Here is a 13,033-nt window from a genome sequence, read left to right as displayed (position 1 = left end):
GTACAGTGGGACACTCATACTTTGGTTTGTGTGTACAGTGGGACCATCATACTTTGGTTTGTGTGTGTTGGAAACAATCATACTTTGGTTTGTGAGTACAGTGGGACACTCATACTTTGGTTTGTGTGTACAGTGGGACCATCATACCTTGGTTTGTGTAAACAGGACCATCATACTTTGGTTTGTGTGTACAGTGGGACAATTTTACTTTGGTTTGTGTGTACAGTGAGACACTCATACTTTGGTTTATGTGTACAGTGGGATCATGTTAGACCAGACAGTTCTGTTTCTGTTTATAGTTGGACCATGTTAATACCTTTCCCTGTATGTTGGGGTCAGCATTGTTGTTCAGGAGATACTGGACAATATCCACATTATTTTCCATAACTGCCAGGAACAACGCCGTCTGTCAATAGAAAAGCACTATTTAGTTTCATTCAGATATTTTAACCTTTCTGTCAATTCTAAGACAGCCTGCATTTATTTCTGTCAAGAAGAATTTGGTAGCGTTTAAATTTTAGTCTGTTGTGATACATTTGATAGTCACATTCTTAGCTGTTTTAAAGGTAAAATCAGACAAGAACATGTGAGTCATTGGTAAAATCATGATGGTAAATAGTGATACTCACCCTTAACATCTGGTTCTGTAAGTTGATAATGGAGGAGAGGATGCCTTCAGAAAGGAGTGACTCCATCAGCAGCAGGAGGAATTGAGTGTTCGTTTTGGCGATCATGCATGAATGCAGTATACTGTCAAGTCACAAAGGAAATATCAGTGTAAAAAATAAATCACAACAATAACCTGCAGGACAACAACAAAACCTAATCACCAGTTGTATTCAAAATATATGATATTCAAGATTTCTCTAAAATTCAAAGTTCAAACCTTAGTATCCAAGTATATATGAGATATCAAACATTCCAAGTAAAACAGATACCTTCGGTATGAGGTATACATATGTACCCTACATGAATCATTTTTATTCTAAAACTTCCACTTTGTTGAAAAATAAATCCAACCAACAAAGCTGGTTCACAAAATACAACAAAACACAACAAAAAAGTAAACGCTACAGAATGACAGCCATCAAGTGGACAGCCATCAAGTGGATAGGCACACATAATTCACTGGGAGAGGCCTTCTAGCTAGGAGACCTTTTAATATACATGTATGAAACCTACAGAATCTCCAAACTATGTTCAAGTCAATTCTAAAGACAACTGCACAGTCTACCAATGACAATGGGAGCATTTGCTTTTCATACATTAATCCCCTATAGTACACCACTCACCCTATAGTACACCACTCACCCTATAGGACACCACTCACCAACAGTACACCACCTATGTTCAAGTCAATTCTAAAGACAACTGCACAGTCTACCAATGACAATGGGAGCATTTGCTTTTCATACATTAATCCCCTATAGTACACCACTCACCCTATAGTACTCCACTCACCCTATAGTACACCATTCCCCAACAGTACACCACTCACCAACAGTCCACCACTCACCCTATAGTACACCACTAACCAACAGTACACCACTCACCCTATAGTACACCACTCACCCTATAGTACACCACTCACCAACAATACAACACTCCCCTATAGTACACCACTCACCCTATAGTACACCATTCACCAACAGTACACCACTCACCAACAGTACACCACTCACCAACAGTGCACCACTCACCAACAGTACACCACTCACCCTATAGTACACCACTCACCCTATAGTACACCACTCACCAACAGTACACCACTCACCCTATAGTACACCACTCACCATATAGTACACCACTCACCCTATAGTACACCACTCACCATATAGTACACCACTCACCCTATAGTACACCACTCACCAACAGTACACCACTCACCCTATAGTACACCACTCACCCTATAGTACACCACTCACCCTATAGTACACCACTCACCAACAGTACACCACTCACCCTATAGTACACCACTCACCCTATAGTACACCACTCACCCTATAGTACACCACTCACCAACAGTACACCACTCACCCTATAGTACACCACTCACCCTATAGTACACCACTCACCCTATAGTACACCACTCACCAACAGTACACCACTCACCCTATAGTACACCACTCACCATATAGTACACCACTCACCCTATAGTACACCACTCACCCAATAGTACACCACTCACCAACAGTACACCACTCACCCTATAGTACACCACTCACCCTATAGTACACCACTCACCCTATAGTACACCACTCACCAACAGTACACCACTCACCCTATAGTACACCACTCACCATATAGTACACCACTCACCCTATAGTACACCACTCACCAACAGTACACCACTCACCCTATAGTACACCACTCACCCTATAGTATGCCACTCACCCTATAGTACACCACTCACCAACAGTACACCACTCACCAACAGAAAACTACTCACCAACAGTAAACTACTCGCTAACAGTAAACTCCTAACCAACAGTAAACCACTCACCAACAGTAAACTACTCACCAACAGTAAACTACTCACTCACAGTAAACTCCTAACCAACAGTAAACCACTCACCAACAGTAAACCACTCACCCTATAGTATGCCACTCACCCTATAGTACGCCACTCACCCTATAGTACACCACTCACCCTATAGTACCCCACTCACCCTATAGTACACCACTCACCCTATAGTACGCCACTCACACTATAGTACACCACTCACCCTATAGTACACCCCTCCCCCTATAGTACACCACTCACCAACAGTACACAACTCACCAACAGTACACCACTCACCAACAGTACACCACGCACCTATAGTACCCCTCTCACCAACAGTACACCACTCACCTATAGTACACACCCTATAGTACACCACTCACCAACCGTACACCACTCACCCTATAGTACACCACTCACCCTATAGTATGCCACTCACCCTATAGTACCCCACTCACCCTATAGTACACCACTCACCAACAGTAAACCACTCACTAACAGTAAACTACTCACTAACAGTAAACAACTCACTAACAGTAAACTACTCACCAACAGTAAACTACTCACCAACAGTAAACTACTCACTAACAGTAAACTCCTAACCAACAGTAAACCACTCACCAACAGTAAACCACTCACCATCAGTAAACCACTCACCAACAGTAAACCACTCACCAACAGTAAACCACTCACCAACAGTAAACCACTCACCAACAGTAAACCACTCACCAACAGTAAACCACTCACCAACAGTAAACCACTCACCAACAGTAAACCACTCACCAACAGTAAACCACTCACCAACAGTAAACCACTCACCAACAGTAAACCACTCACCAACAGTAAACCACTCACCAACAGTAAACCACTCACCAACAGTAAACCACTCACCAACAGTAAACCACTCACCAACAGTAAACCACTCACCAACAGTAAACCACTCACTAACAGTAAACCACTCACTAACAGTAAACTACTCACTAACAGTAAACCACTCACCAACAGTAAACTACTCACCAACAGTAAACTACTCACTTACAGTAAACTACTCACTAACAGTAAACTACTCACTAACAGTAAACTCCTCACCATCAGTAAACCACTCACCAACAGTAAACCACTCACCATCAGTAAACCACTCACCAACAGTAAACCACTCACCAACAGTAAACCACTCACCAACAGTTAACCACTCACCAACAGTAAACCACTCACCAACAGTTAACTACTCACCTGTCCCCATCTATATCACAGGAAATCCAGTCAAAATACATGTCGCTGTCCAGCATTGTGAAAGTATCGTTAAAATGTTCTGAGAAATGCTCCAGCTGTTTTAACTCCCCTGGAGAGAGTTCTGCTGGGGAGCACACTTCAATGTCAGCCTGGACCGTGTTGTGAGGAGATGGAGCCCTCGGAGGGTAGGGACTGGAATGGTTCTCTGTGGTCTCACACTCGTCCTGACTCTGTTCTGGACTGGAAACTTTGTCATTACTGTCCTGATTAAACATCACCTCGTCCATGCGACCTGGTGATGGATGATAATTTGGAATAGTCCCTAATGGTGACAAGGGGGGGTAACCAAGGTTTTCACCTTTGGATAAGATATGGCTGTCTGGACTATTCTCGAAAATTTCCATGAGATCACGAGCCGGAAGATCCAACTTGGGGATGCCATCTTCCCAGGCTTTTTCAGAGAAGTGCATTTCCCTTGGGCAGCAGTCCTCATCCAGGTCTAGTCCATCTACGTTGGAAACAGTGGTCAAAGGTCAATGGTTAACAGGTACACTTACAGAGGAAATGTGAACAGGTACATATAACAAGACCAAAAGACACAAGCAAATTCCCCTGCTTTCAGGACATGAATTATTATTATGTAGTCTATTGTAACCTCATTAATAGTGAATAAATATGCACGGATCACACTCAGGATGGAACTCACTCTAGGACATGTCATCATGTATGTGTAAGGAATTTCATAGTTGAATTGACGCATTTAGTAAGACAGTTACTGAACAGGAACCAAATCGCTAATCAGAATGTAATTGAGTCTCGTTAATTGTGTACATGTATAAATATGCATAGATCAAATTCATAATCAAACTCAGCCTGAGACATGTGAATATGTATGAGCACAACAATTTCACACAATTTCCGTGATGGTTAGAGAGTTGGGGATCTTGCCCAGTTTTTTCGTTATGGTTAGAGAGTTGGGGATCTTGCTCAGCTATTTTCGGGATGGCTATAGAGTTGGGGATCTTGCCCAGCTTTTTTGGTATGGCTATAGAGTTGGGGATCTTGCCCAGCTATTTCCGTGATGGTTAGAGAGTTGGGGATCTTGCCCAGCTATTTCGGTATGGTTAGAGAGTTGGGGATCTTGCTCAGCTATTTTCGGTATGGCTATAGAGTTGGGGATCTTGCCCAGCTATTTTCAGTATGATTATAAAGTTGGGGATCTTGCCCAGCTATTTTCGATATGATTATAGAGTTGGGGATCTTGCCCAGCTATTTTCGGTATGGCTATAGAGTTGGGGGTCTTGCGCTGCTATTTTCGGTATGGCTATAGAGTTGGGGAACTTGCCCAGCTTTTTTCGGTATGGCTATAGAGTTGGGGATCTTGCCCTGCTATTTTCGGTATGGCTATAGAGTTGGGGATCTTGCCCTCCTATTTCGGTATGGCTACAGAGTTGGGGATCTTGCCCAGCTATTTTCGGTGTGGTTATAGAGTTGGGGATCTTGCCCAGCTATTTCCGGTATGGCTATAGAGTTGGGGATCTTGCCCAGCCATTTTCGGTGTGGCTATAGAGTTGGGGATCTTCCCCTACTATTTCGGTATGGCTACAGAGTTGGGGATCTTGCCCAGCTATTTTCGGTATGGCTATAGAGTTGGGGATCTTGCCCTACTATTTCGGTATGGCTACAGAGTTGGGGATCTTGCCCAGCTATTTTCGGTATGGTTATAGAGTTGGGGATCTTGCCCAGCTATTTCGGTATGGTTAGAGAGTTGGGGATCTTGCCCAGCTATTTTCGGTATGGCTATAGAGTTGGGGATCTTGCCCTGCTATTTCGGGTATGGCTATAGAGTTGGGGATCTTGCCCAGCTATTTTCGGTATGGCTATAGAGTTGGGGATCTTGCCCAGCTATTTTCGGTATGGCTATAGAGTTGGGGATCTTGCCCAGCTATTTTCGGTATGGCTATAGAGTTGGGGATCTTGCCCAGCTATTTTCGGTATGGCTATAGAGTTGGGGATCTTGCCCAGCTATTTTTGGTATGGCTATTGAGTTGGGGATCTTGCCCAGTTATTTTCGGTATGGTAAGAGAGTTGGGGATCTTGCCCAGCTATTTTCGGTATGGCTATAGATTTGGGGATCTTGCCCAGCTATTTTTGGTATGGCTATAGAGTCATATATTTTTGCGTATTAACCCAGTGATCACGTAGAGTTGGGGATCTTGCCCATCTATTTCGGTATGACTATAGAGTTGGGGATCTTGCCCAGCTATTTTCGGTATGGCTATAGAGTTGGGGATCTCAATATTTTTTGTCATGACCAATGAAGTAAGTCACTAAGGAAAAGGCAAGACTGTAGGGCCAATTCTAGTAGCAAAAGTGTTTCCATCTATTGATGCCTTAGAAAATTTTATACATGGTTATAGGGTGTAAATTTCAACTATTCCATGTTAAGACCCAGGGAGTACAGAGGGGCAAGGCTAGAACCTGGTGCCAATCGTAGAAGTTTCATGACTAGCAATTGTATTGCATTGTGAAAGGGTGGGCATTTCAAGTGTTTCCATGTTAAAAGCCAGAGAGAAAGTACCTAGAGGTGGTCTGGACCCCCAGCAAATCCTGGTAGCATGCACATATGGGTCTATTCATGCCTAGCAATTCTATACATGTACATGGTTACATGGTGAGTATCTCAACAGTTTCCATGATATGACCCAGGGAGTACGTCCCCAGTACAACAACTATATACATGGTTTTATGATAGGGATCTCTAGTTTTCTTGTTAAGGCCCAGGGAGTACGTCCCCAGTACAACAACTATATACATGGTTATAATTATGATTTGATTTTCAGCTAATAAATATCTGTGGAGAACAGTGATAATATCTGGGGAGGACAGTGATAATATCTGGGGAGGACAGTGATAATATCTGGGGAGGACTGTGATAATATCTGGGGAGGACAATGATTATATCTGGGGAGGACTGTGATAATATCTGGGGAGGACAGTGATAATATCTGGGAAGGACAGTGATAATATCTGGGGAGGACAGTGATAGTATCTAGGGTGGACAGTGATAATATCTGGGGAGGACTGTGATAATATCTTGGGAGGACAGTGATAATATCTGGGGAGGAAAGTGATAATATCTAGGGTGGACAGTGATAATATCTGGGGAGGACAATGATAATATCTGGGGAGGACAGTGATAATATCTGGGGAGAACAGTGATAATATCTGGGGAGGACAGTGATAATATCTGGGGAGGACAGTGATAATATCTGGGGAGGACAGTGATAATATCTGGGGAGGACAGTGATAATATCTGGGGAGGACAGTGATAATATCTGGGGAGGACAGTGATAATATCTGGGGAGGACAGTGATAATATCTGGGGAGGACAGTGATAATATCTGGGGAGGACAGTGATAATATCTGGGGAGGACAGTGATAATATCTGGGGAGGACAGTGATAATATCTGGGGAGGACAGTGATAATATCTGGGGAGGACAGTGATAATATCTGGGGAGGACAGTGATAATATCTGGGGAGGACAGTGATAATATCTGGGGAGGACAGTGATAATATCTGGGGAGGACAGTGATAATATCTGGGGAGGACAGTGATAATATCTGGGGAGGACAGTGATAATATCTGGGGAGGACAGTGATAATATCTGGGGAGGACAGTGATAATATCTGGGGAGGACAGTGATAATATCTGGGGAGGACAGTGATAATATCTGGGGAGGACAGTGATAATATCTGGGGAGGACAGTGATAATATCTGGGGAGGACAGTGATAATATCTGGGGAGGACAGTGATAATATCTGGGGAGGACAGTGATAATATCTGGGGAGGACAGTGATAATATCTGGGGAGGACAGTGATAATATCTGGGGAGGACAGTGATAATATCTGGGGAGGACAGTGATAATATCTGGGGAGGACAGTGATAATATCTGGGGAGGACAGTGATAATATCTGGGGAGGACAGTGATAATATCTGGGGAGGACAGTGATAATATCTGGGGAGGACAGTGATAATATCTGGGGAGGACAGTGATAATATCTGGGGAGGACAGTGATAATATCTGGGGAGGACAGTGATAATATCTGGGGAGGACAGTGATAATATCTGGGGAGGACAGTGATAATATCTGGGGAGGACAGTGATAATATCTGGGGAGGACAGTGATAATATCTGGGGAGGACAGTGATAATATCTGGGGAGGACAGTGATAATATCTGGGGAGGACAGTGATAATATCTGGGGAGGACAGTGATAATATCTGGGGAGGACAGTGATAATATCTGGGGAGGACAGTGATAATATCTGGGGAGGACAGTGATAATATCTGGGGAGGACAGTGATAATATCTGGGGAGGACAGTGATAATATCTGGGGAGGACAGTGATAATATCTGGGGAGGACAGTGATAATATCTGGGGAGGACAGTGATAATATCTGGGGAGGACAGTGATAATATCTGGGGAGGACAGTGATAATATCTGGGGAGGACAGTGATAATATCTGGGGAGGACAGTGATAATATCTGGGGAGGACAGTGATAATATCTGGGGAGGACAGTGATAATATCTGGGGAGGACAGTGATAATATCTGGGGAGGACAGTGATAATATCTGGGGAGGACAGTGATAATATCTGGGGAGGACAGTGATAATATCTGGGGAGGACAGTGATAATATCTGGGGAGGACAGTGATAATATCTGGGGAGGACAGTGATAATATCTGGGGAGGACAGTGATAATATCTGGGGAGGACAGTGATAATATCTGGGGAGGACAGTGATAATATCTGGGGAGGACAGTGATAATATCTGGGGAGGACAGTGATAATATCTGGGGAGGACAGTGATAATATCTGGGGAGGACAGTGATAATATCTGGGGAGGACAGTGATAATATCTGGGGAGGACAGTGATAATATCTGGGGAGGACAGTGATAATATCTGGGGAGGACAGTGATAATATCTGGGGAGGACAGTGATAATATCTGGGGAGGACAGTGATAATATCTGGGGAGGACAGTGATAATATCTGGGGAGGACAGTGATAATATCTGGGGAGGACAGTGATAATATCTGGGGAGGACAGTGATAATATCTGGGGAGGACAGTGATAATATCTGGGGAGGACAGTGATAATATCTGGGGAGGACAGTGATAATATCTGGGGAGGACAGTGATAATATCTGGGGAGGACAGTGATAATATCTGGGGAGGACAGTGATAATATCTGGGGAGGACAGTGATAATATCTGGGGAGGACAGTGATAATATCTGGGGAGGACAGTGATAATATCTGGGGAGGACAGTGATAATATCTGGGGAGGACAGTGATAATATCTGGGGAGGACAGTGATAATATCTGGGGAGGACAGTGATAATATCTGGGGAGGACAGTGATAATATCTGGGGAGGACAGTGATAATATCTGGGGAGGACAGTGATAATATCTGGGGAGGACAGTGATAATATCTGGGGAGGACAGTGATAATATCTGGGGAGGACAGTGATAATATCTGGGGAGGACAGTGATAATATCTGGGGAGGACAGTGATAATATCTGGGGAGGACAGTGATAATATCTGGGGAGGACAGTGATAATATCTGGGGAGGACAGTGATAATATCTGGGGAGGACAGTGATAATATCTGGGGAGGACAGTGATAATATCTGGGGAGGACAGTGATAATATCTGGGGAGGACAGTGATAATATCTGGGGAGGACTGTGATAATATCTGGGGAGGACAATGATTATATCTGGGGAGGACAGTGATAATATCTGGGGAGGACAATGATTATATCTGGGGTGGCCTGTGATAATATCTGGGGTGGACTGTAATAATATCTGGGGAGGACAATGATAATATCTGGGGAGGACAGTGATAATATCTGGGGAGGACAGTGATAATATCTGGGGAGGACAGTGATAATATCTGGGGTGGCCTGTGACAATATCTGGGGAGGGCAGTGACAATATCCTGGGAGGGCAGCGATAATATCTGGGAAGTGCTGCCTCCCTGTTTGTATTACTAAATCTCATATGATAAATAAGACAGTTCAATTAAGATGTACTGCCTTTTATGTATCAAGATTTTAGGAAACTTGATATTTGTGATTTATTTCATTACCTATCATGTCCTCCTCACAGTAAAAATCTGGAAAAAGTGTCACGCCGTCAGCCACAGTTAAATCATTGGGTTGTTTTTGTTTCTGTATTCTCTTCGACACAACTTTTCCTACAGGTTTGGAGTCGCCAAAATTCTTTGGCTTTCGGACACGTCCATCAACTACCCATTGTCCATTATGTGGGTCTGTACGAGGAAGGAGTGGGTGGCCATGTTTTTGATAGTACTGTAATTCTTCTTTTGGTTTCATCCAAAATCGGCATCTTTCATCAACTCCCTCCACATACTGATTTTGTTTCTCCGTAAAATTTTGAGTTGTAATCAGTCGAAATGAGGACGGAGTAGTGATGATATCAGAATTGAGACAAGGCTGTTGAAAGTGGGGTTGAAATTTGTATTCAGGCAGATTGGCATGACCACCATACAGCTGACTGTGGGGAGGCTGCCCGTGGTTACGGTAGGGATACACTCTATCATTTATTTGATCGGTTTTTATTTTCCCTCTGGCTGTGAAAATTTCCTGTAAAATAAAACAAAAATATTACATAAAATTACCATTTCATTAGAATGAAGCAAGAAACACAGCTCCTCAAATTAAAAAAAAAAATCAAATAGGTACATGAATGTAGTCATAATCAAAACAATATATAATTTACCTTTTTAACTTTATCAAATTAAATATATTCAAGAAAATTTTACAGGACAAAATATAAATATAATCACGAATCAGGGATTTCTTACAATAAACTCCATGATAATAATTACAAAATATACTACCGGTATATACCTTTTTTCCAAATGGTAACACACTGAGCATTAGACTAAGCTATTCACCTCCCCACTTTCCAACTAGCATTTTACAAACATGCACAAAGTATAGGGTTGGTTAAATACTTTAGGTTTCATCTCATTCTGAGGATCTAAAATTCAAAAGCTATTCAGAACAGGGTACCATGGCTTCAATGTAGAAACAAAACATTCAATAACTTTTGCCAGCGTTTGTGCTGGTGTGCAGTTTCAACTAGATCTAACTTTTGTTTATCTTGGGCAGTCAGTTGTAAAACGGTATGCATGTTCATTTGTATTAACTATTTCATTTATCACATAATGTACTGTGTTATCCAGTGAATATACCCATGTCATATATTTTTGCGTATTAACCCATGTAATATGACCCATCAGCCCTGTGATTGGTTGTAAGTTCCAATTATGATGCCGCACCTAGGACAAGTACATGATGTCACAGACTTACTCAATGGAGTCAAAATGGAGGCTTTTTACATTTCGAGGTTGTATGACAATTGTAGTTTTACATGCATAAATGCCATAAATCTTAATTATGTGATAAAAAGGATCTTACACTCATTTTCATTTCATATGAAACTGATGAAACTTGTCATGATTTTTTTCATTTTAGCTCGCCAGAGGCTAGGCTCACTAAATTGAAAAATTCTTAGACTTGTTTCATAAATTTCATATGAAATGGAAAGTTATGCAGGATCATATATGTATTTGAAAAATAATACAACAAACAGCAGTATGAGAAATCCTTTTAGGGATGTGCCACTGTTTTTAGAGAGGAAAGTTTAAACAATCTTTGAATGTGAAGTACTCTTCTGTTAAAGAATCTATGTCAAACCTAAAGGTTTATGTCTGCAAATAGGTGAACTCTGTGACATTTTCTATTATGACACCACAATCAGACGTCACATTATGATGTCAAAATTGACAGCCCTGACAATGACTTTCTTGCAATTGGAAAATGACATCATGGACATAAGAATTATTGCACAAACTTACCCTGGAGGTCATTAATATCACACTAGAAAGAATTTAGTATGTGCCTATGGTATACTAATATAGAATATTTGTTTCTGCTCTTTCCAGGTACAACTTCTAGTTTTTTTTATACATTATCTAGAATTGTTGCTTAGTTAAATGTTGCATTTGCATTGTCTATATTGTTATTTATCCAAATCTGGGGTAGAAAAAGAGCCAATCATTATGTAAGTTAGTAATTATCTGAGATATGGATATTCTACCCTCAGATTTAGAATTTCAGTCAGAACCAAGGCTTTGCCAGGGCACCAGTTTGTAATAGTAAGGAAAAAAATATGTGTATTCATTGGGGATCAAATCTATGAGCCCCGACTTTTTTATCGACCACCAATAAGCTAGGAAAAGCTTGTAAGGTGACTCTATGTACCATGCACATCCATATGTACGTAAACAAGACTGAATGTTCACAGGGAGTCAGGACCATTCTCTATAACAAAGGTTTACCTTCTTTTCATCCTTGATTTTAAGTTGTTCAATGTGATTGATGATGTCATCGATGCTCAAACTGCCCAAATCTGTCTCTCCATCCTCCTCCACATCCGAGTCCTCTCCTGCCTTCATCACTGTGATCAACAGTTTCAAACAAAATCTGATGACATCAAAGGTCAACAATATGATACCATGTTTTTGTGAATCAAAGCCATATTTTGATTGCAAAGTTTACAATGATGTTTAATTCTTAATACCTGTACCTGCTAATGCTCAGTATTATAATTGATGATGATTATATGTATATAAATTATTTTAATACCAAAACTAGAAAGTGTTTCAAGAACATCACCTTTAACCAAATGTAACTGATATAGGACATTCTGTGTCCACTCTGTTTTCTTTGTAATTCACTCATTTTTATCTCTTTAGTGTTTGGGGAGTATATCAAATTAGTTTAAGGGTGCATTTACTAAAAACTTTCTTTTAATTTGAAACATTCAACAATACCTTCAAAGTGGTGTTGTTACATTTCACAAAATGACATGCTTTATATCTGTAGCCTTAGTACAATATTCTAACTCCAATAGTAAAATATCTGGCTAGGTAACAGTCACATATTCATGCCAGAAGAAAAAAATCAACACATAGAGTTGTTGAAAGTGGGATCCTTTTGTTTATAACTGGCACATCTCTAATCTTCTAAACCAGTTATCATTGGCAGACTATGTTATGTTTATAACTGACACATGATGATCTCTAATCTTATAAACCAGTTATCATTGGCAGACTGTGTTATGTTTATAACTGACACATGATGATCTCTAATCTTATAAACCAGTTATCATTGGCAGACTGTGTTATGTTTATAACTGACACAT

The 13,033-nt window shown here is 41.3% G+C and overlaps 1 protein-coding gene across 1 annotated transcript in view; it reads right to left on the bottom strand.

Annotated features, from left to right (window-relative positions):
- LOC110456873 overlaps window positions 1-13,033 on the bottom strand; it is a 40,987-nt gene that overhangs the window by 26,017 nt on the left and 1,937 nt on the right. Inside the window, exons 2-6 of the mRNA XM_021507898.1 lie at window positions 12,168-12,286; window positions 9,888-10,404; window positions 3,737-4,244; window positions 630-750; window positions 317-406 (exon numbers count right to left, since the gene is read on the bottom strand). Coding sequence (XP_021363573.1) covers window positions 317-406; window positions 630-750; window positions 3,737-4,244; window positions 9,888-10,404; window positions 12,168-12,286 — 1,355 coding nt within the window. The remainder of the gene's footprint in view (window positions 1-316; window positions 407-629; window positions 751-3,736; window positions 4,245-9,887; window positions 10,405-12,167; window positions 12,287-13,033) is intronic.

Source organism: Mizuhopecten yessoensis, unplaced genomic scaffold (genome assembly GCF_002113885.1).
Source record: "Mizuhopecten yessoensis strain PY_sf001 unplaced genomic scaffold, ASM211388v2 scaffold8935, whole genome shotgun sequence".
Lineage (NCBI taxonomy): Eukaryota > Metazoa > Mollusca > Bivalvia > Pectinida > Pectinidae > Mizuhopecten > Mizuhopecten yessoensis.
Note: the sequence above shows the minus strand (reverse complement) of the source record. Positions and strands in the feature narration are given on the sequence as shown.